Source organism: Lontra canadensis, unplaced genomic scaffold (assembly GCF_010015895.1).
Source record: "Lontra canadensis isolate GAN:19392208 unplaced genomic scaffold, GSC_riverotter_1.0 scaffold65, whole genome shotgun sequence".
Lineage (NCBI taxonomy): Eukaryota > Metazoa > Chordata > Mammalia > Carnivora > Mustelidae > Lontra > Lontra canadensis.
In genome coordinates this window covers 3,241,976-3,267,021 of record NW_022631059.1, presented here as the reverse complement: position 1 = coordinate 3,267,021, position 25,046 = coordinate 3,241,976, and the positions used below count along the sequence as shown (strand labels likewise).

Sequence of the window (25,046 nt, the reverse complement as noted above, 5' to 3'; positions counted from 1 at the left end):
TGCTCCAGAATTCTTCCTGAGCATTTTCAGGAGGGGAGTGGAGTTTTCTGCAGTGACAAGGCCTCTTTACCCGTGACTCTTTGGTGGGGGAGGGGTTAGACTGTGTCTCCTCAGCTCGTGGGACGGGCAGGACGTGTGGCAGGTGGAGACTGTGTGTCCTCGCTGAAAAGGACAGCTGCCATCGCCCACAGCGTGGATGTCCCCTCCAGCATGCAGGACCAGGGCAGTGGGATTGTTCAAGGGAACCTAGCAACGCTGCGGATTTCCTTCAGTTAAATGCTGGCAGCGTATTCACGTTTTTAAAAAACGAACGTGTGGACCCCACAGAACGCATTGGTGGGCCACATTTGGCCTGGGGTCGCATCTTTGGACTTGTGATATGAAATCCCTTGCGAGCTCGTTTTCTGAGAAGCCCGTGCTTGGCTTGTGCTGCGTGCGGGGGATTCTCGACTGTGGAGTTGCTGTAAACGCGCAGCATCTCATCGGCTGTCAGCGGCGGCAGCGTCCCCGAGGCCCAGAGTGTAGTCGCCGGTGCTCCATGGAAGCTTCCTCTCCCTCTGGCAGGGGCACAGCTGCGCTCTGAGAGCTGGGGTAGGCGTCTCGGCTCACCTTGATCACAGATGGCAACTGTGGGGGGAAGCTGAAGGCCCGAGCTCTGGCCAGAAGGCCTCTGCTGCCGTCCAGGCCCTGGTTTCCGGCTGCCTGACCGCGGGTGGTCACCTCCCTGGCCTGCACCTCCCTTTCCTCCTCCGTAGAATGGGAGTGCTTCCAGAAGTGTCCGTCTTGTGGGGCTGCAGGCTGGAGACCACGGGACAGGACGCAGGAGATGCCTGAGATGCCAGGAAGGGGGGAAGCCCGGGGAACAACAGGACTCCCACAGGAAGAGGGAGTTTGTGTTTTTGTTGTCAGTTTCCGGAGCTGTGATTTCTGCACCGATCAGTTCCCCTTTCCCAAGTGCACAGTTCACTGCTTTGTGGGGTTCGTACCGTCGTGTGCCCCCACTGCCAGTTCTAGAACACGTCCGTTCCCGCCGGAAGAAGCCCCTCCCGGTTGCCCATCCCTGGGCTGGTCCGGGGGCTCCGTGGGTGCCACGTGTACTCACGTTATCGTCCCAAGGATGGGGGGTGATGGTGTAAGCTGGCTGGTCCCGGACGTCAGCAAGCGTTAGTGTCTCTGTCATCTCTGCGTCACCTTCATCCGACCTTCAGCATCTTTCAGGACCTTCATCGCCCTCTTACCCATCCTCCTTCCGTTGCCCCTTTCGTCACGGTCACCGTTGGCAGCGTCACTCTCGTGCCCAGTCTTACACATGGGAAGCACTTAGGGAATAGCGGCCTCAGCCCCTTGACGCCCACAAGCCCCGTCCGACTTCCAGGGGACTGGAGCCCAGTCCTTCAGCCCAGTCAGGAGCCTCCCGCGGCGCCCCGTCTGCAGAGACTCGAGGGGACAGGGCGGGGGACAGGGATAGACGTCGCAGACCCCACATGTACTGTTCGCGATGCCGCCACTGCCCATGTCCCAGGACGGATGATGCCCTCCGCTGGGACACATGGGGCAGGCAGCTCCCTGTGACCATCTTTAGATCCTGAGATCCTAGGAGCAAAGACTCTGCTTAGCCGTTCCTCTGCCCTTTTTCCATTTTCGGGGAAGCAGATTTGCCTGACGTGCTTCCCAGCCCTCTTGGGGTCTCGGGCATGTTCCTGCGGCTTTGCTCCTATTTCTGTTTAGAAAGCTCAAGGTGCTGGGAGGTCAGGTCTACTCTATCCTGCCAAACCCTCTTGGCTGTCAGCTTGGCAGGACCTACCCGAGCCACCATGGTGGTGAGGGGCCGGCCGCCAATAGGACACAGTCTCCAAGGTCAGGAGGAACGCCCCCACTTATGGGGGCATTCAAGGGCTGATTGCAAAAATGCAGAAGAAACACCAGAGGCAGGGCTGTGAGCAGGCCCTGTGGGATGTGGGGGTGTAAGACGTGACCTCTGCCCCAGAGGGAGGGTGTCCGGCACCCACAAGGCCTGGGCGGCCGGCAAGGCCAGCAGGGTCCGGTCAGAGCCTTGGCTGTAAGGGATGGGTCTTGCACATTCTGGGTTTAGACGGAGGTAGCTAAGCAGCAGAAAACAGCGCTTCCAAATCAGGAAGGTTTTGACACATGGACTCCTCCAAGGGCATATGTGTAGACCTTGGTCTTTGGGTGGAGCTTATGGTCTGCAGGGAGCGCCAGGCTGTGGGGCTCGGGCTCCCATGTTTGGGTCATCGTGCAGGGAGCCTGTGGCCTTGAGTCGGCCTGGGGTCAGCTGCTCTTTGTTTTTCCTGGTTGCTTGGGAACCTGTCAGAGAAAGTACAGCGTGTTTTGTAAGAAAAAGCAAAATGACATCAAAATGACATAATTCGGTATCAATAAAACACGAATCCCAAACCAGGGAGCAGGGGGTCTGGTGGTTTAAAGGTCCTCTGGCTGGGATTGGCAGACTGAGCACGGGTGCCTCCCACTGCCTGAGCCTGGGGAATGGTGTGGAATTCCTGCCTGCTTGCATTTTCAGGGACTGAGTACACCAGCTCCTGCTTTAGTGGCCGTATGGGCTTAACCCTTGCGAGTCGTGGTTGTAGCTGTGATGACACCACGGGGCCTTTATTAACATTTATTAAACTTGTGTTCTGTGCCGTGGTCTCTGCTTGGCCTGAGTTCGTGGACGCCCAGGATATAAGTGCTAGATCAGTTGTATTTTGTGGCTAAGGGGATGGTGGCTCAGACAAATTAGGTAGGTGTTCAAGTCGCACAAGTAGGCTGTCACAGAGCTGAGATCTGACCCGCAGGCCAGCTCTGAACACCAGGCCTGGAACCGCTCCGCTTCATGGAGTAGTTGCAGACCGTGAGGTCTGTCGTGGTTGCTCCGTAGTCACCGAGAGCCCAGGCTCCTCCTGTCTTCCTGCTCGGTTATGCTCACGCTGGCATTTATCCTCCGTGGTCTGAGATGGCTGCAGGAGCACCAGACATCGCATGTGAGTCCCAGAGGCACACACCGTGCTAACCATGGGTATTCGAGTTAATTCAGTTGTGGAGATAGAATGCAGAGGGAGGGGAAGGAGCGAGCAAGCTGACGGACCAGGGAATGGAAACATCCCATGGCCGGCAGCACAGCTTCTAAAGCAGACTGGCCCGAGGAGTGTCTATGGCTCAGGCAAGTGCCCCATGTACGCTCTAGCGCTGGGAGGTGGCAAGAAGCTGGGGAGGGGGGTGCGGTGTGGACAGATGCTGTTGTCCCTTCCTCAGTGATTACCCACTCTGACAACCTCTCAGTTCAAGGACTCCCTTCCTGAGCAACTTCTGTGTGTCACCCTCTACTCTGAGCTCCGGGGACAGGGGAAGGATGGAGGCAAGGCCTTCAGGACCAGGGGACAGGACAGGAGGGGGTCAGCTACGTGAGCGTGTGAGAGGTGCAGGGACGCACAGTGTGGGGTGGTGGGAAACGGGAAGTGCCCCCAGCATGCCGGGTACAGGGGTGCTGCTGCCCAGTCCCCTGCCCCTGCTTCGCCTCTCTGAGCTGTGAGGGTCGGCTGCTCCCGAGTGCATCGATGGAGCTGCGTGTCCGTAGACGTCATCTGGGGCGGCGGCTGGTGGAGGAGGCTTTCAAGTGCAGATTTGGTTTCCGTCTGCCTTGGTGTTGTGTCATCCAGGTTGGGGCCCTGTCCGCAGCCCCTGCCCGCACCCCTGCCCGTGACAGCCCTGTCTGCGCCTCCCAGGCCCATAAGGGACACAGGACAGGGCAAGACACCGGTAATGCCTCAGAAATCTGGTTAAAAGCAGAAATTGTAAACATGATCTGTTCTTGCTCCGAATCCTTTCCTTCAGCCCAAGTCACACAGGTGAGGATCGAGGACATGCCATGGAGGGAGGACATGCACCCGAGGGGCACAGAGGCGGTGTGCATTTTGTACGGTTTCTAGTGTCGGGTTTCTTGAAGAGGAGTGAGCGCGGAGAGGCACCAGGAAGGGTCTGCGTGCAGAATCCCCCTAGAGTTTTTGATTCCCTCCCGTCGTTTTCACTCCCTCTCCCCCACTGGCCAGCGGGATATTTTTAGTATCTTCACCTTCCTGACTCTAAGCCTTCAACCCTGTTCTCACAGAAATGTTTTCCTTTGACACCCATATTAAGTCATTTAATCAATGTGCATAAAATTTAATTAGTTTACCTAATCACAAAAATAAGCACACCTGCTACACATAGGTTTGGGAACAAAGGGAGCCGATCCGACGGGCACGGGACTTACTGTGGAGAACGGACTGCGAGGGGCAGCGGCCGCAAGCCAGGCATGGTCCCGGGGTTCCGGCCATCCAGGACTGGGAGCCTGGGTGCTTCCAGTGCGGGTGAGTGGGGACACTGGAGTGAGCCCCTCCCTTGGTATTGTCATCCTCATTTATAGACAAGGAGGTGGTGTCGGTTGGACAGCAGGGAAACCAGTAGGAGACAGATAGGGATTTATTGCACGGTGTGGGTGTGGGTGACTGCAGGGCTGGCTAGGCAGGTCTGAACCCGTGACACGGGTTGTCAGGAAGGGCTGGAGCCATCAGGCACAGTGTCCACAGGCGGAATTCTGTCTTCACCAAAGAGCCTGAGCCCAGCTCCTAAAGCCTTTCAACTGATTGGACCAGGCCCACCAGAGCATTCAGGACAGTCTCCCTTTCATAAAGTCACCTGATTGACGACTGTAATCACATCTGCAAAAGACTGCCATTGTGGCTCCTGGGTGAGGGACCAAATGGACACCTGGGGGCTGTCACTGCCGGGTGGACACCTCCGACTATCACAGAGCAAAAGGCAGTAAGAAGTTCATGAGCAGGCTGGAGATCCCAGAGCTGATCTGTGCAGAAGTTAGAATCCCAGCCCAGACCAGGTCTGGAGCCCAGATCCTTAAGCACAACGTGATTCTGCATTTTCCTTCTTCATGCTTCTGCCCATTCTTCCCAGAGTCCGAGGGCCGAGCCTTCCAGTGAAGGCTCGTGTAGTCGCACCTGTCCTTTTCCCCGTGTGTGGAGTTCAGTGCCAGCCACTGCTTCCTTTGTGCAGGCCCTGAATGGGCAGAAAGCGTCTGCCCTGCGTTTGGCTGTGACATAAGGGCACTTCAGAAACTGTCCGCCTAGAGCTGGAGCCGCTGGGTCAGAGGACACGGGCGTTTCTAATCTTGGTGGACGGCGCTGACGGTCCCACCCACGGGGGCGGAGGGCTGTTGGCCTGCACTGGGGCCCACGCTGAACTTCCCGCCATGGGGCTCTCTGCCGTCCTGCATGTGACACAGGGACTCTGATCGTGGTGGTTACTTCAGTGGGACCTGGGGGGGCACCTTTGCGTTCCACACACTCACCGCTGCTGCCGCCCAGCACCCCCGGGAGACGTAGCTGTCCTGGGACCCCCTGGCTGAGTGTCTGGCCCTGCGCTGGGGTGGGGCAGTGCCCATGGGAAATTGGGGGCCGGGGGGCAGATTCTGAGTGGATGAAGGCCCTGCCCCCGGAGTCATGGTCCCGGCTGTGCGTGTGCCCAGCCCCCATCTCCCCAGTGACGGGCAGCAGGTGGGGCCGTGGTGGGGTCTGGACAGGCTCACTTCCCCAGCACAGTCCTGCTTTCTTGCCTCCTCCCCACCTCTTCTCCCCCTCCCCCCTCCAACCATGGAGGCCCAGGTGTGGGCGCAGACCCCACAGCACAGGACAGCACCGATGCGGGGTGACTGCAAGGGCCCGGGGGGCTCAGGTGGGGGGAGATGCTCTTCCCCAACATGGAAGCCTCTCCCCAGCTCAGAGCCCGCAGCCTGTCCCTGCTCTGTGTCCTGGGCCTGGTCTTCGGGTCACCCCCTCGGGAGGCCTCTTGTCCCCTGGCCTTCCCTCCCAGGCTGGCCACAAATTCCTGTGGGTCCGCAGCCCTGACAGCGCCCCGGGGGAGCTCCCCACAGCCAGCGCGTGGCCCGGGGCCGTGTGTGGCAGGAGGACACCCCATGGAATGACTGCAGGGACACTGCCCTACCCAGGAAACCCATCCCAGGCAGAGAGGCCAGCACGCCGGGGTGGCGCCAGGCTGGAGCGGTGGTGGGCTCGGAGTTCCCGGGAAGGAGCTCCCGGAGTAGCCCGGCGGCCGTGGGAGTGGGGCTGTCTGCCCGGTGGCTGCGTCTTCTCCCTCTGAACGCACCCTGTGTCCATGGAAAGAATTGTTCTCAGTTCTTGTGGACACCGTGGGGACGTTTGAACCCCAGCCAGGGACGAAGCCAGGGTTTGGGGCTTCGACGTAGGGCCAAGCAGGAGGCTGGGACGTACGGCTTCTGACCCGTGTCCCTCCTCCCTGAGCCAGGCCTGCTGTCCCTCTGCTGCCCCAAACTCCTTGCAGCCTGAGCGCCGTGCGGGGACAGTTCTGGAGCTGCCACCGCCCTGGGCCTGCTGCGTGCCGGGCCCTGGGCTCCGGGCTTCTGCGCCGGTTCACTTAAGTAGCCGCAACCCTGGGAGGAGGGTGCCGTCGTCCTCTGTTTTCAGGGGTAAAAAGCACAGCTCAGAGGACGCAGGGCTGCCCCCATCGCAGAGCTGGAAGGTGATGGGGTGGGGACTGAAGGTCTGGGTGGCCTGGGCTGAGATGCTGCACCTCGAAAGCGCTCCTCTAGGCGAGTGAACGGAGTCGGATGTGGGGGCGGCGTTGAGAGGCTTGGACATCCCTGGCGAAGGCACGGCAGGTGTGGCGAGTGGGAGCCCGAGGCCACGGGGGGCGTGGGGAGCCAGGGCACGCAGGGGCGAGCCGGACAGGGCCAAAGCACAGCAGTGAGTGGGGTGCGCGGCTGGTCCCCCCACAGGCCCCACGGGGACGGGCACATGAGGAGGGTAGCTCGGGGTCACCCTGGGAGCTGTGTGGGGCCCGGCGTGAGTCCCAGTGGTGCTCTTTCCCGGGCGCTCCATGCTCTGCAGAAGGAGCCCTTTCCCCCAAGGAGTCGGGCCAGCGCCAGGTGGGGAGGCTCAGCCCACGGAGTGTGGTTCTGGAGGCTTCTCTGGGGTTTTGTGAGCTGTTGGTAGGGACCTCGGCTTGGGAGTTCTGTGGGTTTTGGCAGAAGGTTCTCATCAGTGGGTGATAGGGTCTGAGGCAGAGGAGGGGTTGGGGGAGTCCAGTGGGTGAGAGCGGGCCACGGGGACAGGCAGGGCTGGGGGAGCCTCGGCCTCTGTGGACAGGACAGCCCCCCCCGCCGAGCAGCTGCAGGTCCAAGAAGGCCTACAGTGACTGCGGTGAAGGTGGTGCTTTCCACGGGGGTGTGACTGCAGTTCACCTCCCGTGACTCAGTTTCCCTGGCAGATGAGAGGTGGCGAGATGGTAGTGAGCAAAGGAGCACGTCACAAAGTTGGGGTTCACGGATCTCAGGAAGTCTGGGGCTTCGTGGCTCTGGAGAGAGGGGCTCTGTTCCCCAAGTGCCCGTATGCACCGCTCAGCAGCAGCAGGCTGGGATGGGTCCATGCGCAGAACCCCCTGGAGCGGGGACTGGGGGGTGGGTCCGTGCATAAAACCCTCCCCCACCAGCCTCCCTCCCAGCCGATGAGCAGGGTCTGGCCCACCTCACGGCCTCTTGTCCATGGACAGCTCTGGGGTTCTGGTCTTGGGGTCTGGCCAAGCCCTGGGGAGGACCACTGACCTGGCCCAGAAGGAGGAAAGCACGGGGACTGCCAGCCACCAGGGTGCCCACTCTGCCCCTGTGCCTGGGGGACAGGGGTGTGCACCCAAGTAGGGAATTATTCTGTATATTCCAGGAAAGTCAGGAAACATGGCATTTGATATTTGATGATTAATGGTGAAATTAATAAATGTCCCTGCATGCTCTTGTTTCTCAAAGTACCAGGTGAGCCCAAAACACACCTGCCTGCTATGTTTGGAGTGTGGAGCATTGATGGGTCTGGTGGCAAGTCTGTCCCCAACCCCAGGAGGATGGGGCAGAGGGACACCTACACCTTCAGTCCTCCTGGCCTTGCAGGGCTCCCTGGGGCTGGCCCCACGCTGGAGAAGGCCCTTGGCTGGTCCAGGCTGTAGGCAGAGCTGTGGGGCCAGGCCTGGCCCTGATGGCATGGTGTCCTGGAAACAGGGCCAGGGTCATGGCCAGCTGTGGCCCAAGCTGTGCTTCCCAAGGTCAGACGGCCCTATGGTGATGGCCCCACACAGCACAGGTGTATTTCTCCCACGCAGGCTCCATCGCGGTCAGGCGAGACTGGGGCAGCTGGCCTCACGCGGAGGCAGGCTGGGGCCGCTGGGGTTGGAGGCTGGGCCATCATGTGGAGGCCCAGGTGCCCACGGAGGGGAGGGGAGCCCATGGAAGCTACCTCGCTCTGGCAGCATCTCTCCGGCTTCCAGCTGCTGCTCCAAGCCAGCCGCACAGCCCTGCCGGGGGGCTGGGAAGTGTAGGGAGCCCCGACCCTGGCGAGCTGTGGAGGTCCCTGCACCACTGGCCAGGTCAGCTGCTGGAGCCCACGGTCACTGGGCAGTGGGACAGGGTGGGTGCTGTGTGATGGTGCAGCTGGGTCACCTCCATGAGGGTGGCTGATGGCTGGGCCTCAGTCACCACCCTGGGCCTCTGCTGGTGGGAGCCTGGCACCAACGGTCTGATGGAGGAGGGGATGAGTGAGTGTCTGTCTGATAGAGGAAGGTATGAATGAGTGTCTGACAGAGGAGAGGGTGAGTGAGTGTCTGATGGGGGAGGGGGTGAGTGAGTGTCTGATGGAGGAAGGTATGAATGAGTATCTGATGGGGGAGAGGGTGAATGAGTGATGGAGGGAGACGTGTGTGTCTTTGGGGGAGTGAGGGAGTGTGTCTGATGGAGGAAGGTATGAATGAGTGATGGAGGAGGGGTGAGTGAGTGTCTGATGGAGGAGGGGATGAATGAGTCTCTGTTGGAGGGAGGTCTATGTGTGTCTGATGGAGGGCGGGAGGGAGTGTGTCTGATGGAAGGAGATAAGAATGAATGTCTGATGGAGAGAGGCCTGTGTGTGTCTGTTGGAGGGTGGGAGGGAATGTGTCTGATGGGGGAGGGAGGGAGTGTGTCTGATGGAGGAAGGTATGAATGAGTGTCTGATGGAAGAGTGTTTCCGCCCTCAGCGGGCATGGAGGCTGCCAGCAGGTTAGAGATCGCAGCTCCCACGGTTGAGGCTGGAAGAGACCTGGGCTCAGCACACCCGATGAGCTCGGTAGACACCAGTAACGGTGGTGCCCCCTGTTTGTTCCAGCTTCTTGTCTCTGAGTGTCCTCACCCCTCAGCACCCCTTAGGGTCCCTGGGGCAGGTGACAGCTGAGGACCAGAGGCTCAGGTCGGGGAGGATGTTAACAGGAGGCAGAGCTGGGCCTCAACTTCAGCCCCTGTGTGTGTGCGGTGGCCCTCGGCAGTGGCCCTCGGCGGTGGTGCGGGCTGAGCAGACACATGACCTCCTTGTGCGGAGCCGGAGCCTCGTGGACAGTACGACTGCATCCCTTATTCCCGTGTGGCCCACACGGGCATCTGGTCAGCCAGCTGCCCGAGGCCATGGCTCCTACTGCCACGAACCCCCCACCCTTCATCTCCTCCATCCCAGGTTTCCCGGGTTTGCAGCACAGGACCCAGTGTTGGGCATCTGTTTGGTAGACAGGCTGGAGGGCCCCGTGGGACCAGGAGCCCAAGCTGGTGACAGGTGCTCATGGGACACACACCCACATGTGCATATGCTGTCCCCTGGGGTACCACGTCCCTCACCTTGCCCTTGGCTGGGTACTCCAGACCTTCACCTCCCATTGGGGCCCCCAAAGCCTGTCGGCCTGCTCCCTGCCCCGGCGAGCGCTGGCATCCCGGCCTCTCCGGCGTGCACAGGTGGGGAGCAGGCGCGGAGACAGGCACAGCCTCTCTCTACCCTGGCACGCCTTTTCCTGCTGCCACTCCCCCCGCGGCTCTGTAATTAGCTGCCACACTCCAGCTTTCTCCGTGGGAAGAGCCAGAAATAGGCCGCGTCTTCCCCAGCGGCACCTGCTGCTCGCTCGTCACTCACTGGGCTGGGTTGGGCTGGGGCGTTTCTGAATCGGGGGAGGGAGGAGCCTCCGGGAGGAGCTGGAGAATCCTGGGGCTGGAGCACACCCACGCCCTCCCTGAGGCCTCGGTCCCCCAGCTCCCGGCCCAGCCGCCCTGGGGCTGTGTCTGCTGGTCCTCTGAGAGCCCCTGGCCACTGAGGCTCCAAAGGAAGAGCCGCCCCTGCCCCGGGGCTGCTGGAACGCGCCGCGTGGGGAGGGGTCTCCGTGCTCTCATTTGCCGCCAGGTCTCTGCGTGGGGTCACCTGTGCCGGGCCCCGGGGTGAACCTGGGCGCTAAGACCTGATCACATTTGGTTCTCTGAGCCTTCATGGTCTTCTCTCATCTACCTCTGACGGGGGGTGGGGTCGTCGCTTCCGGAAGCCTCCCCCACACGGAGAGCAGAGCCGAGTCCCCGCTCGAGGGGACGGCACGCCGTGATTCACGGGTCTAGGCTGACGGGCACTGAGCTGGAGTTTGCCTGTTCGTCCTCTTGAGCAAATTCCTCCCCCGTGCTGTGAACCCGCCCTCGGCCCCTCGTGGGTCTGGAGCACCTGTGCTTCCTGACAGAGTCCCGGCCCTGGGGAGGCCTGTGTCTCCTTGTGGTGGCTTCTGCCCAGTCCCTTCTGGGACAGCAGCCTGGAGGAGCCCAGACAGAATTTCCGAAGGCAAATCCGATCTCGGTGTCCCCTCAAGCCACCCACCCTTGCCTGCTTCACGCCATTGTATGCCTTCTCGGACTCCTGGGACGGCTACAGACCCCTCACCCGACTCCAGGCTGTGGCCCCGTCCAGCTGTCCTGCCCCACAGACGCTCACACCCTTCAGCCTGTCTAAGGAGCGGTTGCAGAATCCCTCCTCACCCTTGGGTCTCAGTCCAAGGGGCACCTTCCCGGGAGCCGGCCCTGTGCAGGTCAGCCCACCTACCTAGGCTTCGTCCTAGTGCTGTGTGGGGACAGGGTAAGCGTCTGTCCCCAAGGGAACCGGCAGGCCCCGGCACAGGACTGGTTCTCGTGTCTCACCACCGTGTCCCCAGGGCCCTGTGGGTCGTGAGTGCAACCGGAATATGCGGTGAAGGAAGGTCGCTGAAGCCAAGGCAGAAGTTCAGAATCTCATGAAGTGGGATCCTGGGTACTGGTTGGCCCTCCTGGGTAGGAGTGAGTCTAGACTGGACCTCTGGACACGCAGCCCTGCCCTCGGGGCCTCCTCCTCCCCTGTCCCTCGTGAGTGGGATCCTCTCCTGGAGAGAACCACACAGGGAGGGTTTGGGTCCTCTGCTCCAGCCCCAGCCGCCTCTATGGGGAGGGTCGGGTGAGGGGCGGTGCCTGCACGTCACTCGTGGCGGGATCCCTAATGGGGCTGCGTCCACCCAGAGGCCTGGCTTGGAGCTGGCCTGGGGGCCAGCTGTTCCCTTGGCCGGGTGGCATCCAGGAGGACCCTGCAGTGCAGGGCAGGACCCGGCCGGCTTTCAGCACACGGGCCAGGGGCGTAGATCCTGGTGATGGGCCGTCGGCACTTTTGAGAGACGCAGGAACTGGGTGACAGGCCTTTCTGGGCACCCTGTCCATGGCCAGTTGGCAGCTCCCAAGCTGGGTTTTCTTGAGACATTTTTGAGAGACGACTGTGTGCCAAGCTAGCACTCCCAGACGCTCAGTGCATTACCTCATTCCGTTCTCACGCTTCTGGGAAAGTCTGTGATGGGGTCCCATTTTGGAAGAGAAGACAGGCCTCCAGCAAGAGGAGGCCCGGGGTGGGGAGGCCTTGCTAGTGGGCATTTGGGGGCTTTTCAGGTTTGAGGAAATCTGTGGCCTTAGTCCCCAGGTGTCGCTTCAGGGGACCTGGCTAAGCAGCTGACAGTCACTAGTCCCCAGGCTCTGTCTCCCTACAGATGCTCCACAACTCTGCCCAGAGTTGCTTCTTCTGTGAAGCCTGCCATGATCCCTCCTCCCCTCTCCACCCCTCCACCACCCTGCACGCTCTCCCCTGTCTTGAGCCGTTAGGGGACGGTCGCTGTGGCTAGAGAGGTGTGGTCTTCCCGTGGCTACCTCTTCGTGTGGTCTCGGAGGAAAGGGGTCCACGCAAAACCCTCCGCCCCCACGGTGCCTGGTCGCTCGTTGGTCACACACCCTGTCCTGTGTCCTCCGCGGCGTAACATCCTGGAATGTCTTGTCCCTTTTCGTACTGCTCGTCGGCCTTCCTCCTCAGACTGTGGGCTTTCCCCGGCGGAGGAGGCTGGTTGAGCGCTGTGTCTGGGGGCGTGGGACCGCCTGGCACAGAGCCAGCCCTCCCTGGTCCTTTGCTGCGGGAGCGAGCTCGTGGCATTGGGAAATCAGGGACCTCTCGGTGCCAGTGGCGGTGAGGGAGCCAGATCTTGTGCGTCCCACTCCCAGGGCCGGTCGGGAGCCTTCGCCCCGGGGTCCCAGCCAGGCCTCGCGGGGGGCCGGCTCGCATCCCCGCAGACCTGCAGACGCTGTCGAAGCGGCCGCCCACGGACCCGCCGCACACAAAGCCGCCAGGCGCGGCGGGGGAGCAGCGGAGCCCGGGGACACCCTCGGCTTTGTGCTGGGACAGGGGTTCCGAAGAGACGAGCACGTCTGGAGGCTGCGTCCTCTTCGGGGCAAATGCGGTGAACCCAGAGTCGGGGCGTTCCCAGGCTCGGCCCTGTTGTCTCCGGCGGATAACGGTCCGGAAGTGGGACGGCTCCTGGCTCTGACCCAAGGACAACAGTGTCGGAGTTACAGAAATAATTGGCGCTTGGCACTAATTGTGGCTAATTATGCCTCTTTCTCCTGACAAGCCTTTTCTTTATTTTATGTATTTGTTTTTGGCCGGATCCTCTGACTCTTTCAACTCGGAACTGCTGGAAAGCTCGTTCTCTGCCCGGGAGGGCGCGGGTGGGGTGGGGTGGGCTGGGGCTGGAGGGGAGGGGGGAGAGGGGAGGCGGGTGGGGGTGCCCCTCCCTCCGCGGCTGCAGCTCCACTCTGCTGGCCCGGGAGGCGTGGACGAGAGGCGAGAGGCGGTGCTTCCTGTCACTCCCCGGGCGAGGGCTGCCGGCCAGGCTGCTGAGGACAGGAGCGGGACAGGTGCTGCTGCAAGAGGCAGCGGTGGCAGTGGCCGCCCATGCCTGGCCTGGGCAGGAGGGGTTTCCTCCCGCCTGGGGGGCATCTCGCCGTGGGGCTGCGATCGGCAGGGCTGAAAATGAGCCGCACACCCCGAGGGGGCAGGGGGTCCACCCCAGGAGCTCCATGACAGAAGGCGACCTCCCTCCTGGGCAGGATCCTACTGGATTGGCCAGCAAGAAGCCGCCACCCGAGGTCCCCTCCCCTCCTCCAGCTTTTGGGGACTCTGCCCCCCGCTGAGCCCAGCGGACTCTGCAGGCGGCCACGATGGTGCACAATGTAATTCTGGTGTTTTTCCGCAGACGGCTAAGCCAGAGACCAGCCGTGGAGGAGCTGGAGAGAAGAAACATCTTGAAACGTGAGTAGCTGGGGACCCCTGGCTCCTCCCCCAGGTGCGGGGATGGGGCCTGACTCTCCCCCTGTGGCCCCCTCTGCAGGCTGGACGCTCCCCTGCCCGGGAAGTCCGGCTGCAGAAGCAAGCCCTAAAGGAAAGTTGATGTGTTCAGACATCTGCCCTTTTAAAATTAAGAGGGAGAGAGAAATGCTCTCCTCCCGGCGTAATTAAAGATATCCCTGTTTTCAGGGTTGTTTAATTAGCCCTGTAGATCTAGGGGAAATGGCTCAGCATCCTCTTTGCTTTCTGGGATTTGGAGCAGGTTTTTCTAGGGGTTTGGGAGGGAGTCCTGATGGGCGCGGGGACGGTCGGCATCAGAAACCCGAGGGCAGGAGCACGTGGCCCCGAGCTGCAGTCAGAGCAGCTGAAGGACCTGGAAACCCCGGGAAACTGCCCCGCGCTCCCGTCTCTGCCATTCCAGGACCAGTCGGTCCTGGCTCCACGTGGCCCCAGGGTCCCCCGGCAGGTGTGTGGTCACAGTGCCCACGGATAGCCTCCCCGGCACAGAGGACGCCGTTCTGCCTCATGAACATCCTGGACGGTTTGGGGGTAAAACCCCTTCAGCAGTGGTTCTCGGAGAGCTCTGTCTCTGGCCGGCAGAGTTTAGTTTTCAAAACGTTTTCTGCAAACGGTGCTCTCGAAGGGCCTGGGTTTTTCAACTATTGCTGCTCTTTTTCCTCTTTCTGTGATGAATGCTGCAGATACGCTCTGAGTTTGGCGTTTTATTCTGAGAGCTGTGAGCTCTTCCCAAAGTTAGGGCAGCGCCAGAGCGGACGCCTGAAAGCCAAAGGGCGGCAGAGCCTGCTGGTCTGGGCGCAGAGTCCCGGCTGGTCCCGGTCCCCTGTTCCCCCTGCACCCTCTCCGGCCTGAGCGGGCCCCTCCGTCAGGGGCGGCGGGACACAGTTCACCCTAAGTGACGGGATTCCAGGTTTTTATTGTCAGACTTAAGATGCGGCCCCTCCTCTTCTGGCCGTGTCTGCGTGTTTAAAGAGAAGTTTGTCCTGGGTTCTTCCTGCTTCCTCTGGTGGACGGGTGGGGACGGGGGCAGTCGGGCTCTCTCAGTGACCATGTACCGGAAGGTTGGAAAATGCCGCCACTCATTCATAAAGCGACCACGTCCCAGAGGCCCTGGAAAGAGCAGCCCAGGGGTCGGTGGACAGGCTAGAGCGGCAGGGGCTCCCAGTCTGTCTCGGCCCCACTCCTGGGGGTGCCAGGTCCTTGCGCCAAGAAGCACCCCCAGGTCTACTAGTCTTGGCAGATAAGTGTCAGGGCCTCCAGAGAGGTGCCGCTGAGGGCGAGCGCGGCTGCTGAGTGGGGACCGGGCTGGCCTCACTCCCCTTCGGTGCATGGAAGGAACAGTGGGCTTCCTCCCCGGCGGCCCCCACTGTCCCTTCTCCACCCACAAGCCGTCCGGTGTGTCTGTAGCTCAGGAGCGCCCCGGGTGTCCGGAGTGGGGGTGTCTGCGAACTTCCTGCTGGCTCCTGGTGGGGGTTATTTTGTTTGGTTCCGTGGAGCTGAGACTGGAGTGAGCACGTGTGGTCCGGTGTGGAGCAGTATCACCCCCGCCCCCCGACCCGGGCTGCAGGCCCTCCTGTTCTAGGGCCCTTCCTGCCTGTAGTCCCCCTGGGAATGCGGCCTCGTCGTGTCTGCCTCTGCACGTGGGGGCTCACCGATCAGGCCCGAAGGACCCTCGGAACTCGGTTTGGGTGTCGTCCACAGATAAGACAGGGCCCCCTTACAGGTGATGACCCCAGACCACGTTCGGCCCGAGCTGTGCCGACTCAGGGCTTGCTTACGTGCCTGCGTTGAATCGTCACGGAGTCAGGCGGTTTCGCACCGATGTCCCCATTTCCCTGGTCAGGAAGACAACTGAAGGAGTCGTACGGTTTGTTAACAGGAGTCTTGGCAAGGAGATGGAGCCCAAGTGGCTGGTTCCACAGGCCATTTGGACCCCTGCATTGGAAGCAACAATGCATCTCTGACGATTTACAGAGGACGAGTGTGGCTTCCCAGCTGCTGGCTCTATTTCTAGAACATCTTGGTGTGGAGGCTGTGGTCATGGATGCCTTGGTTTGTAGAAGGCACAGGGCTTTCTGGGTCGGGGACGCGAAGGTCCCCAAAGCCGTCACTAGGTGTTGGTCAGAGGGAACCTGTAGGCTCAGGCTTTGAGGAAAGGTTTCTTGGGGTTGGTGCCCAACAGAGCACCTGCCCCAGAGGGGGTCCCTGTAGGCCACCTTCAAATGTCCATTCTCCAAAGCACCTGTGTCACTCACGTGACCTTGTAATGACGTTGTTGGTGATTAAAGACAAAGATCTAGTTTTGTTTTACCCTTTTCGCAGAGAGGCTACACTTGGCCTTTGTCCATGGCCAGTTTTTTAAGAAATCTGAAGAACTAGCTTTGTGTCATCACAGAAATCCCTCAGGGCTGGCCTTAGATTGGTTCTTCCACAATTTTTTCTTGATCGTCTCATCAACCTTCCGACGAGAGAGCTTCCCCATGTGCTTTCTCCTGGTGCGTCCCTTGGATTAGGAACCAAGAACATAACAGGGCTTCATTTCCTTTCCTAAAACACTCAGACGTGAGCTGAGCACGATCTGTCGAACCCCCGTGAACCCCAGCCCCGAAGTGCACACGTGTGTGGGATGTCGTCAACCAAGGCAGGTGAGGGGAGGCGAGGTCAAGCGCGAGCAGCAGGGCTCCCCTTGCTCGAACCAGCCCTGTTTTGAGGAGTGAGCGCTGGCCTGTGAGCCTCCCTTCCCAGGAACGGAGCTTCCTACCGCCCGGGACCCGAGCTTTATTTAGCAACAGAGAGTGCCAGAAATAGGACATCCATTATCCCGAGTCCCAGGGCAAAGCCTACGTTTTACACCCAGCTCTGACTCCTGCTCTATTTTTAGCCTCCGCGTGTAGGTAAGGGCGCAGCTCGCATGTTAATAGTCACAATCCTCCGTGCAGCGGGTGCCGCCAGCCGCGGAGGCGCCCTCAAAGGCTGGGCCGCGCCGTGTCCGCCCGCTCCCGCGCTGGGAGTCAGCCGGCTGCCTGGTATCTTCAGGTGTGAGATAATCCCTGAAAATGTAAATTCCAGGCAAGCTTATGTTGGCCCCCCGGGGAGGGGTGTTCCTTGTGGGTGCTGGTTGGCTGGAGGTGTGTGTATTCCTGTAAAGCCGCAGGGAAAATGGCAGTGACCGCTCTGTTACCGTCCCTATCGGACAGCCACATGCGACGTGTGTTAATAGTCACGTGTGTGCAGTTACCCTGCTGGAATGCTTGTGGGCGTCCTCTGTACTCCGGGGCGTAAATACACGGAGGGTAGATATTTGGTTGCAGGGCAGGGCACAGGGAGGGCTGCTTCCTGTTTCTCCTGCACGTAAATTTGCGCAGCCCAGTGTATGTGCTGCGTCCGGACATGGAGAAAGTCCAGGAGAAGGCCTGGAAGGTGGGCAGAGCTTCCCCCGGTGCCGGTGTCCCTGTGGGGCAGTGAGACCACGGTCTGAATGTGGCTGGCCAAGTGCAGGGAGACCAGCCGTGACCCAGGGAGTCCCCGATGACCCTCCTCAGCCACCAGAATCGCAGAGGCTGGGAGCTTACTTCTTTACCGAAGGAGAGTCTCAGCCCATTTTTCTTTCTTTCGTTCTTACTTTTTTTTTTTTTTGTTCTTCTGTTTTAACCTTTCACAGAGAGGAATGATCAGACAGAGCAGGAAGAAAGAAGAGAAATCAAGCAAAGATTGACAAGAAAGGTACAGTGATTTGAGTGTCTCATCCCTGGATCTTGAGGGACAGGTGACAGGTGCACTGGTCGTGGGGTTGGGGGGAGGTGACGCAGGGCCTCTCCATGTCGCTCAGTGACGTCTTCCTGGACGGCAGCGAATTTACTCTCCAGATGCTGGGAGAGCAGTGCCCCTGCCCATCCCAGCGTGGCCCTCTGTGCCCGGGTGACAGGTCAGGTCTGATGACATTTCCTCGGATCTCTGGGGGAACCGGATGGTGACAGGGAATCACCTTCATTTACGGGAGATCTTCACACAGAGCCTGGGAAGAGCCTCCCTGGGTGTCCTCATGCAGTGACCTTCCGGGCTCCTTGGTTCCTCCCGCTTGTCTGGAAGCTGCTGGTTGCAGAAGCGTTTTACTAGCCTCGAGGGTTGGGTGTGGGACTCGCCGGGCGGAGGTGGGTCTGGCCAGCCTAGGTGGCAGCCCCGCAGCCTGGTCCCTTCCAGAGCCCCAGCTGTGTCTAAACTCAGCGTCTGGGCCTCGCCTGTCTTCTGCGTGCCCTGGAGGACTAACAGACGCTCTCCCGCCACGGGAGGTAGGTCCTCCCTGAGCTTGCCTCGGGGGTACCGCTCGTGGCCGCCTCTGCTCGCTCCAGACCTTTTCTAGAAGCTCGCCCGGAGGGTCCAGCGTGCCGGGGCTGCCATGAGCAGCGGCGACCTGACGGTCCTCAGCGAGCCTCCCGCGAGCCGGGGCTGCGCTGGCAGAGCCGTGGGGTCACCGTCGGGGCTGCAGTCCAGGCCTTCCTGCTGGCCCTCGCAGGCGTGAGGGTGGAATGTCCCAGTCTCTGACTTTCCCGTGTCCCTGCAGACACGTGCTGTCTGTCCGAGGGCTCGAGAGCGCAGGTGTGGCCGCGGGTGGCTCACGGGCCTTCTCTGATTTCAGCTGAATCAGAGACCCACGGTGGACGAGCTACGGGACAGAAAGATTCTGATCCGGTTCAGCGACTACGTGGAAGTGGCAAAAGCTCAGGACTATGACCGGCGCGCCGACAAACCCTGGACGCGCCTGTCCGCGGCCGACAAGGTCCGGGGGTGCCGTCCCTGCTGGGTGGGGTGGGGGGACGGCAGCACCCGAGGAGGGCAGACCGCGACAGGCCAGCAGGTCTGTTCCTGGGGCCGGGGTGGGGAGGGGAGGGGTGCCACCCGCTGTGGAAATGGCGGCTGTGCTGCGCCCCGAGGTCGGCTTCACAGAGGTGGTCCGGGGCGGGGCTATGGCTGCGGCTAGGTGACAGTTTGGTCCTTGGCAATCAATGTCTGGACACATTTTTGGTGTCAGAAATGGGGGGCAGTGGGTGGAGCCCAGGGATGCCCCTGAGCTCCCCGTGATGCACAGGACAGCCCCACCCAGGGTGACCCGGTCCCCAGGGTCGAGCGTGTGGGAGCTGAGAAACTGGAGGCTGGCCGGAAAGAGGTGGGGGACGGAGGTTTAGGCAGAGACCACTACAGCGACACGGGGCGGAGAGGCCGAGGCCCGCAGGAAGGCGTGGGCAGTGTAGACAGAGGCGGCTCTGGCTCCGTCCCCACCGCTCTGGGGTGAGGTGCCTCTGGGGGCCTCCGGTGTGAAGCAGGGGAAGGGAGTGGGGAAACAGCGGGTCCCAGAAGCTGTGCGGGAAGCGGAGGGACCGAGTGAGTCCTCCCCCAGCCTCGCTGTGCCGGGACCGGACCCTGAATCCGGCCTGTCCACCAGCACACGTCCCGTGAGCCCCAGAAAATCCCGTGGGAGGTGGGTGGTCATTTCCCCCGCGGAGGCTCTGCGGGTGGCTGGCCTACAAGGGCTCGGAGGGCAGCCTCCTGTCCCAGGGCACACGACTCCAGCTTCTCCCCAGCTCTCAGCTGGTCCCTGGGGGGCTCACCCGCGGGGTCCAGGGTCCCAGGGGACTGGGGAGGCTGGACGAGGCCGGGGACAGGCCCGACATGCTGTGGTGCGCACCTCACCCACACACGACAAGGACGTGTTTGTCCCGTGAGCCAGCGGCACCGCGTGCCCAAGGCTGGAACAGCTTCCTAATGATCTCGTTGCACAATTCCGGGCAAGTTCACCCGAAGCCCGACTCCCTGCGTGATCTGGCTCTTCGGATGCCGGCAGGTGGCTCCGCCCGGCTCTGTGTGGCGGCTGTGTGCCAAGGGGCCTGGGGGGCGTCTCCGGCCTCTCTGGGACGTGGCCATGCGCTGGCCGGGGCCTGGCTGGGGACGACAGCGACCAGGTGTCAGAGGCTGAGTACTCGGCCCAACGATGATTCTGCTTCTCTGGAAATACCTTCCAGAACGCCAGAACTTGGGGGACATTAGGAACTACTGTCCATCCCCCAGGCTGCTGGCCTTCTCTGTGCCTTTCGTAACGCCCATCTCTGACCCGCAGGCGGCCATCCGTAAGGAGCTGAACGAGTACAAGAGCAACGAAATGGAGGTGCACGCGTCCAGCAAGCACTTGACAAGGTGGGCTTCTGCGCGGCACCTCTGCTGGTGCCTGTCCCGGCTGCCTTGAAGCCTCAGAGAGAGGCAGAGCCCTGCGTGTCTGGGCGCCTGGGGCCAGGAGCTCTGCGGAGAGCAGGAGGGGACACGCGGCTTCGGGGCGTGCAGGGCCGTGCAGGGCGGTGTTCCTGGGTCTGCCGTGTAAGGAGCTCGTGTGCGCACCAGAGAATTGGCCTCAAAGCAGCGAAAAGGATGTACCTGTCCGCCGACCGTCCCTCCCATTGTGTCCGGACCTCTTGTGACCGAACCCGGCCGGTCTGTGCCCACCAGAGGCCACCAGGTCCCTTCCACTTACTGGCGCCTGTTTCCCTGCCTTTACAGTCGCGTCGTTAATACAAGCACATCCTTCCCCAAACCCTTCAATATTTGGGTCCCTACGGCGTGCCGGGTGTCATGCCAGGCACGGAGGCAGCAGTGATGAGTTAGGTAAAGGGGCCCCCGCGCCGGGGAGCCGCTGTCCCACTGGGGCGCATCGGCTATCCTCCAGCACTGGGCTGTCCACGTCACGGTCAATGCGGGCTCTGGACGTGCTGCCCCACAGGGGCCGCGGGTCTGCAGAGGGGGACTGAGGGGGAAGACTGGCCTCCCCGTGCTCACTGGCTGTGTGTGTGTTCTTCCCTCTGCCGCGACAAGCAATATGGTCTCATGTTCCCTCCGTCTTGAGACTGTGCTCGTGATGCTGCAAGCTTCCAACCGAAGCAGTCCCTTTGCCACGTCCCCCGCGGCCTCGAGAGGCTCACGCCCCAGAGACGGAGAGAAGGGAGCCCTGAGAGCAGATTCTGCCTTCAGCTAAAATAGCGACTCCTTTCCTTTTCTGGTGTGTCCCCAAGTGGCCACCGTGGCTGTTGTTGAGGACATACACTGTGTAGGTCAGTGTGGCTGCGGGGCAGAGCTGGCTGTGAGGGGTTCCGTCCCCCAGGAGAGTTTCGGGGTAAATGTATTAAGGTGGGAGAGGAGGTTGCAAGAGCAGGAGAAAATGATTCCCAATGAACAGTTTAAAATTTGTTAAGGTTCCCCCCCATGGCTGGCGTACATTTGAGCAAGAATATGTCATCTTAGTTTGGATTATCCGGAACATGCAAAAACGTTGAAGAAATCAACATTGTCCAGTAAAATATTCAAAGCTATTTTTAATGTTTAGCATGTTAAAGAAAAAGGGTAGAATTGTTACGTAGCATCGTGTGTGTTAATGTCAAAATACCGAGTACAATTTCCCATTACACGTTATTAAGCGTCATTGACCGAGAATACACGACTTCTCTCCTAAGTCCTTAATGCCTTTCCTAGATCAAGGAATTTTAAGAGTTGGCTGAAAACTTGGACATCAGGAAATAGGATTTTTATACCACATTTTAGCACTTAGTCTCCGTTTTGAAAAGCACAATAGTTTAGTCACCTGAGATTTTGTGAAACATATCACGTTACCGCAAACACATTACCGACGTACAAAACCAAAACCAAACCGTAACCCTGATTTCCAAAATTTTGCTTGGTCGATTATTCTGATTTTAGCAAACCTTGGCCTCGCACACTTCAGGAGCTTAGACAACAGCCTTCAGACTGAGTTTTAGGCAGAATTCAGCAAATCATTCCTTCTGGGGTCCAGCGCAGGCCCAGGGGACCGGGGCGCTCGGAGGCCTCCAGCACTGGAAGCGAAGCAGGACCATCCTCGTGTCCCGTGTGGGCTCTGAGCCGCTTTTAACGGCCACACGCTTGTTAGTAGGAGGTTTTGGCCATTTCAACTTCCAATGTGTGACCTTATGCTGTTTGCCTTTTTGTACTTCCTAGATTCCACAGGCCATAGAGATTTTCTTCTGAGAAGAATTTGTGTTTAATTTTTGATACCAACACTGAACATTCATCAGGGAACTTTCCTGAAGCTCGGCTCTCAACTCCCTGCCGCGTCAGCGAGAGGGGCAGGACCACTGAGGCAGGTGAAGTCGGGGCTGTGCTCACCTGCAGGAGGGGAACCGAGAGGACGCCCTTCACGCTCTGGTGTCCATGGAGTGGGGGCTGTCGGGCCCGGGGGAGACCCAGAGTTGCTCTCCCAGAAGAAAACTGTCATTTGCCTTTGAACCCGGTTTTTCAGTTCTGCAGCGAAACGGAGGCTGGGGACGCGCACGTGCCGGTGCCCCCCGGGCCTCGGACGGGGTCGGGCTGCACGGCCGCGTGCAGGATTGTGTGGAAAAGACATTTTTATTCCGATCACAGTTAATTGAAAACTCTTTAAGTTCATGTTCCACAAAATTATTGACTGTATTATACTTTTCTTTTTTTTATATAATGTCTAACAAAAAATCCAGCTGCAACATTTTGATTCCTGTTAATTTTGTTCTTTAATTAAATGACTACTTATTGCAGGAAATGAACCCGGGTTTTATGTTTTCATAGAGTTGGGAGGAGAGTGGGGATCTGTGAAATAAGTTGGGTTTTATTACTTTCGAGCCATCAGATCCAAACACATAAAAGAGAATTCCAACTTTTTGTGTGCTTTGTTTTGTAAATTCTGTTAGTACATGTGGTTTGTGCTTGAAAATCAGATTTTCTTTTTCAAGTGAATTTAAGTTCATGTATCATTGAATAATGATCCCAGAGGTAAGCGACAACTTGGTGGAAAATTCTACCATGATGGAAATTGGGCCGTCTTTGAGTATTTTTAGATTCACATATGCAGACATTATGGAAAACTCTGTTATAGGAGACAAAGGTTTAGAGGGAGTGGACGCTATAAAGAGAACATTCACCCTAGCACAAAGGTAAAACGTAATGTTGGCACAAAGAGGGAAAATAAAAATAATAATAATAATAATGTTCCCAAAAGGTATTTTTACTTGGCCTTTGAATATGTGTCCTCACAGGGGAGCCCGCCCGCCGGGTACATGGTGAGGCAGGAAGCCTGGGCGCTCAGAGCCTAACGTCAGGAGCTTGCAAACCCTGTTGCTTAAACCCCAGCCCTGCGCTGTTCACCAAGATACTTTCTCTCCAGGAAGACCATCTCTCTCTCGAAATACTGCTGTACCTTCTAAAGGGATGACTGCGACCAACACATTCTCTGCCTCCTGTAGACGTCAGCCGCTGGCGGGGCGGGGACAGCCCTGGGAGCAGGTGCATGTCCTCTGACGTCACTGCACACCCTACCTCACGGCTTGCCATGACCTTTCTTGCTCAACTTCTTTGACGCTGAAGTGGGTCAGGTATCCCTGGAAACTGCCCACCCTGTGCAGCAGCGCTTTGTCTGGCCCGTCCGGGATGCTGGCGAACGTCGTGTCAGTTAGCTGAACTCTTTGAAAGAAATCCCCGTTGGGGTGGGGAAATCCCAGCTCTGCCTCTCCGTGCTGTGCCGCCTTCTGCGAACTGCTTCACTTCTCTGAGCCTCAATTTGTCTATGGAATGAGATGCTCTAAAGCTTTTCTAACTAGAAATCAGTGCTTTAATTTTACAAGCACGTGTGTGTATGTTTCTATATAATATATATATAATATTCTATATTGTATGTGTAATATATATCTATACTCTATTCATAACCCATTATTTGTGGCCAACCTCCAGAAAACTTTAAATTTTTTTCCTATTCTACACTATTTTAGCAGTTCCCTATTTTATTCAGTTTAAAATATTAAGTGGGAGTCCAAATTATGTAAAAGTGAGATTTCAATCTCCTTAACATGGAAATATGCATGGACTTACTATGAAACAAAGAAAGGAGAAGGTGCTTCTGTTGGAAACTGTGCCGGCAACCAAGGCGGAAAGGATCACTACTGCTTGGAAGATGGGCCTCTGGGTAGAGGTGACTTGGCAGATGGGATGTGTGTTCAGGTTTTTTGCCCAAGCAAAGTTCCATAATTAGTGGATAAGTAAAATTCAAGATGGAAATTAGGCACCGGAGACCCAGCGGAGGGTTTGGTTTGCTTTGGTTCAGGCTTAGGGTTCTAAGACATCATAAAACCAGAAGACGGTTTCATTGTAACCAAAATTTTTTAGCAACAGTATCTAACTTCTCTATGGTATTTTTATTAATTATAAACTATTCCTCTAAGTTGTATTTCCATAGTTCACGTTCTTAGCTGGTATCACAGAGGTCGAGAGAGCCAACTGAAGCTGGAGTCGGGCGTGTTCACTCCAAAGAAGCCCGCACGGAGGAAGGCTCTGACGGGCGTCCCCAGTGCCCCTCATCCCAGCTGGAGGAGCAAAATTAGGAAGCAGCTTGTAAATCTCACAGGTGATATGCAAGCTTGTGTATATAAATGCACATACGTTCTATAAATTTGAAGAGAAAGAGCATATATATAAGAGCCTGAGGTCTTAGAAAAAACCATTTCTGCTGCCTCCCTGCTCAGTAACAACCACAAACCGAATCACCACAGTCTTCACTACGGGCGTCCTCAGTGCATTGACTTCACAAATCAATTGTTCTAATTTCCACAAAATAAACTGTGATTAACTATTAAAGTAACAATACTATTAAGTCATTGAAGGAATTCTGCTTTTAAGGAGATTAAAAGATTAAAACCATAATTGATTATTTTATGGGAGGAAATTAAATCACTTCTAGAAGTATCAAGTTTTAACCTGGCATGATAGGAGAAATAGTACATTGTAAGTCTTTGTAAAAAAAAAAAAATACATCTTTAAGCATGTTGAAAGGACTTTGAAATTATATTACATAAGTAATGTTTAGGCAATTGAGATGGCCAAAAAAAACTGAAAACAAAACAAAAAAACCCCAAACCCAAAAAACCCCAAACCCTAACGTCAAGAAGTCCATCTTGTGGAAATACATGGTAATTACAAGTCTAAATTCTGGAGGTGAAAAGCCAAGTTTTTAGCTACGTACCCATAGTTCTTTAATAGCAACTCCAAGTCCGGAACTGTAAAATTCTAATTACATTGTTAAAATTATTAGTCTTAAATGCTTCTAATATCAAGCCCGTTCTTTTTCAGAGAGTTTTTTACAGAGTTTTTCATGTGAAAGAAACGTCCAAGAAGATGCTCGTAAGAAACTGAACATGTTGAGACTCAAACTGAACGTATGAAAATATCCTGAAACAGTGAATTACCATAAGTTAATTTCTCTTAGACAATGTTAGAATGAGCAGTGGAAAAGCTACTAGTTACAAGTTCCCACAGTTTCATGAGAACAGAATGGCATTTTATGTTAAGTAAAAGAAGTAACTTTTAACTGTTAGATCTCCTTTAAAGAAGGTGAGCAGGGAAATTCTTAAAAAAGCACATTTTTTTTACAATAAGCCATGGGAAGAA

General features: G+C 57.9%; 1 protein-coding gene across 1 annotated transcript in view; it reads left to right on the top strand.

The window, feature by feature from the left end:
- Window positions 1-21,923, top strand: part of PHACTR3 (phosphatase and actin regulator 3) — a 202,642-nt gene extending 180,719 nt beyond the window's left edge. The window contains exons 9-13 of the mRNA XM_032878877.1: window positions 13,453-13,508; window positions 17,224-17,285; window positions 18,199-18,339; window positions 19,675-19,751; window positions 21,576-21,923. Of these exons, the coding sequence (XP_032734768.1) occupies window positions 13,453-13,508; window positions 17,224-17,285; window positions 18,199-18,339; window positions 19,675-19,751; window positions 21,576-21,591 (352 nt within the window). The 3' untranslated portion in view covers window positions 21,592-21,923. The remainder of the gene's footprint in view (window positions 1-13,452; window positions 13,509-17,223; window positions 17,286-18,198; window positions 18,340-19,674; window positions 19,752-21,575) is intronic.
- The last annotated feature ends 3,123 nt before the right edge of the window (window positions 21,924-25,046 follow it).